At 35.9% G+C, this 2767-nt stretch overlaps 1 protein-coding gene across 1 annotated transcript in view; it reads right to left on the bottom strand.

The window, feature by feature from the left end:
* Positions 1-126: 126 nt before the first annotated feature.
* LOC106330916 overlaps positions 127-2767 on the bottom strand; it is an 8932-nt gene continuing 6291 nt past the window's right edge. The window contains exons 7-12 of the mRNA XM_013769305.1: positions 1689-2014; positions 1470-1556; positions 1101-1184; positions 758-978; positions 453-664; positions 127-368 (exon numbers count right to left, since the gene is read on the bottom strand). Of these exons, the coding sequence (XP_013624759.1) occupies positions 352-368; positions 453-664; positions 758-978; positions 1101-1184; positions 1470-1556; positions 1689-2014 (947 nt within the window). The 3' untranslated portion in view covers positions 127-351. The remainder of the gene's footprint in view (positions 369-452; positions 665-757; positions 979-1100; positions 1185-1469; positions 1557-1688; positions 2015-2767) is intronic.

Below are 2767 nucleotides of genomic sequence, written 5' to 3'. Positions count from 1 at the left end.
ATGAAAGTGCATTCACCATTAGAATAGCTTCAGGCCTAGGTGTCAACATCCAGATGATCATTGGTTAAATATCTTTGTATTTGCTTCTATTTTTTTTTTTTTTTTTTTTGGTAAGAAGTAAAGCAGTAGCTTCTTGATCTTGCTAGATATTGCCAGGCACTGAATGCTACAAAAATAGATGATAGACTTCCATAAAGAAAAAGATTCAACAGTTGACAGACACAGAAATATTCAACATTTAATTTAGACATAGATAATAATGCGCATAAGTAGCAGAATGCTAAAACAAGGTATCTTAGAACACAAAGGATGATGTAGCTGGTCGGGTAAAGCAGTAGCTTATTGATCTTGCTAGAAATCGCTAGGCACTGAATGCAATCGATAAAAATAATCACATATATATGAGTTATTTTCTTTTAAAGATTCAAAAATAAATGAAAAAAATGATGTACCTAACGGGATTCGTATTCTGGTACGATCGTAGAAGCGTTTCGCCAACCGCTTCGCTGAAGCAATACCACAACGTTGACAGCCACGATGGTTGGTATAGCCATAGTATTCACTTCTCTTTGTAGCCATTGTAACCTCAAGTCTCATCCCTTCCAAGTAACTTCCATTGAGTGTTAAAGCCTTGTCTGGATTTCCCATACTAATGAAGGCAAAACTGAAGGAAAAAAAAAAAAAAGAGATGAGTAAATAATTTAGCATGCATATAACTTAAATAAATTGTTAGAAACTGATGGAAGAAGTAACAAACCCCATGGGAGAGCCAGTATCACAATGAAAAGGAATATAAACCCTTGAGACCTCTCCACAAGAACTGAAGTGTTTAATCAATGTTCTCTTTATTTCATCCCTCGGAAAGGAACAATCGAATCCCAGAACAAAAATTGTTCGCCGGTTTTTAAAATCTGCATCTTCAGATTCGAAATAGCACTCATGGTCTACCACCTTTTCCTTTGGAGTGTTATTATTCTCCTGTAGACATAAGGAATTGAAATAAACAACTCCGTTAGTGTGGTGTCATTCGTCCACATACAAAGCTACAGACAAACAAATAGAAGCTAAAAAAAATTACTTTATAAGAAAAACAAATATACCTCTTCCAGTAGATCTGAATTCTTCTTTAGTTTTTTAACAATTTCAGTCATCTCGTCCAGACGGTTACTTAATTCATCTACTATCTGATATTATATTAGAAGACGAAAAAAATGAGTTAAGGAAGCAACAAAAACTGAACATAAAATTTCTTTGTTTTGAAACTGATCCGTTGCAAATGCAGAAGGTCAACAACTTATTCAATGTAGTCGTTTTGAAAATGATCACTTTCTAGGAAAAGATAATGTTACGTCAGTGAATGAAATTTAGTCATATACTATTTAAAAGAGAGATGACTTATTTAAGTGTAAAAATCACAAGAGGGCCAAATACAACTATAAGGACAGTTATTAGACAAATTTAAAAAGCACCTTCTTGAGCCTTTTCGGCTTCTGAGGCTTTACTAAAGCTTCTGGATCATCAGAATTTATCTCTGAAGGCTCTGTGGTTGTCGCAACCTATACAAAAACAAAAGACCAAACGAAAATGTGAAGAAATCATAGATACACATAGGCTAAAAATATATAGAAATCGCTTTTAGAATGTTTTCAATGTAAAGAAAATATGTTTTCAAAGTAAACAGGACTTACTTGTCCATCGAAAGATTGGAAACTTGGAAGACATTCAACAGTCACCATGACAGGTGTTGTTGCTAGAAGTTGTAGGGTAAAACTCTCAAAATCTTCATAAGAAGACGCATCATTACCCCTAGGACGTCGGTAAATGTTCATTTCTTTGACATACTTCTCCATAAACGAAATTGCATACTTAAGCCTGTCGATGCCATCTCCAGATGCCTGATAAGCCTCATCAACCCCATCAATAATACCTTGACGTGTTAAAACTCGTCCCGGTGAGCCTGATAGTGTCAGCAGTGCTGAATACGCCCTATGAAGAGCAGCAGCCCAGCAATCATCTATAATAAAAACATAAAGGCTAATAAGATCGAGTAGTTCAACTGAAAAACTTAACTATTGTCGTATACAAAGCGTGTAACTTACTTGTCATCTATAATAAAAACATAAAAGCTGATAATTTGTGGGATTATGAGAGCTTCTAAGTGTTTTAACCGTGATGAAGCACACGAACAAAGTAAAAAAGGAGTGAAGTAACCGTAAGTATTTGAGAGAGAAGAGAAATTTGAGAATTTAAGAGAATGTGAGGATTTGTGAGATTGAGAGAATGAAAGAAATGTTTGTATTGAATTGTGTGTTTAATTGTGTAACATACATGGTGTATTTAAAGGAAACAAAAGCAATAAGCACTCAATGGTGGAAGACTAAATAACTAGTAGTGGACTAGCCACTCCTCCCCATTTGGTAAGTGATATGGCCACTCCTCCCACTTCCTCCACTAACTAGTAGTGGACTAGCTTCTCCTCCCAATTTGGTAAGTGATATGGCCACTTCTCCCACTTCCTCCACTACTTCCCTTTGTTTAATTCTTCATGTCAACACTCCCCCTCAAGCTTGACAGTAGTGAGTGTCAAGCTTGGAAAGCCATGAAGTATTCCCTCATTAAAACCTTTTCTTGGAAAAACCACTTGAAATAAAAACCAAGCAAAGGAAAAAGAGTAGAATACTCCACGGTGAGGAGATCATTGACATGGAAGGTTTATGAGTCCAAGTCTTGGAAGAATGGACTCACAAACTTTGCTACTGGCCGCCTT

Source organism: Brassica oleracea, chromosome C3 (genome assembly GCF_000695525.1).
Source record: "Brassica oleracea var. oleracea cultivar TO1000 chromosome C3, BOL, whole genome shotgun sequence".
Lineage (NCBI taxonomy): Eukaryota > Viridiplantae > Streptophyta > Magnoliopsida > Brassicales > Brassicaceae > Brassica > Brassica oleracea.
The sequence above is the reverse complement of the archived record's forward strand: the minus strand, read 5'-3'. Positions and strand labels throughout refer to the sequence as shown.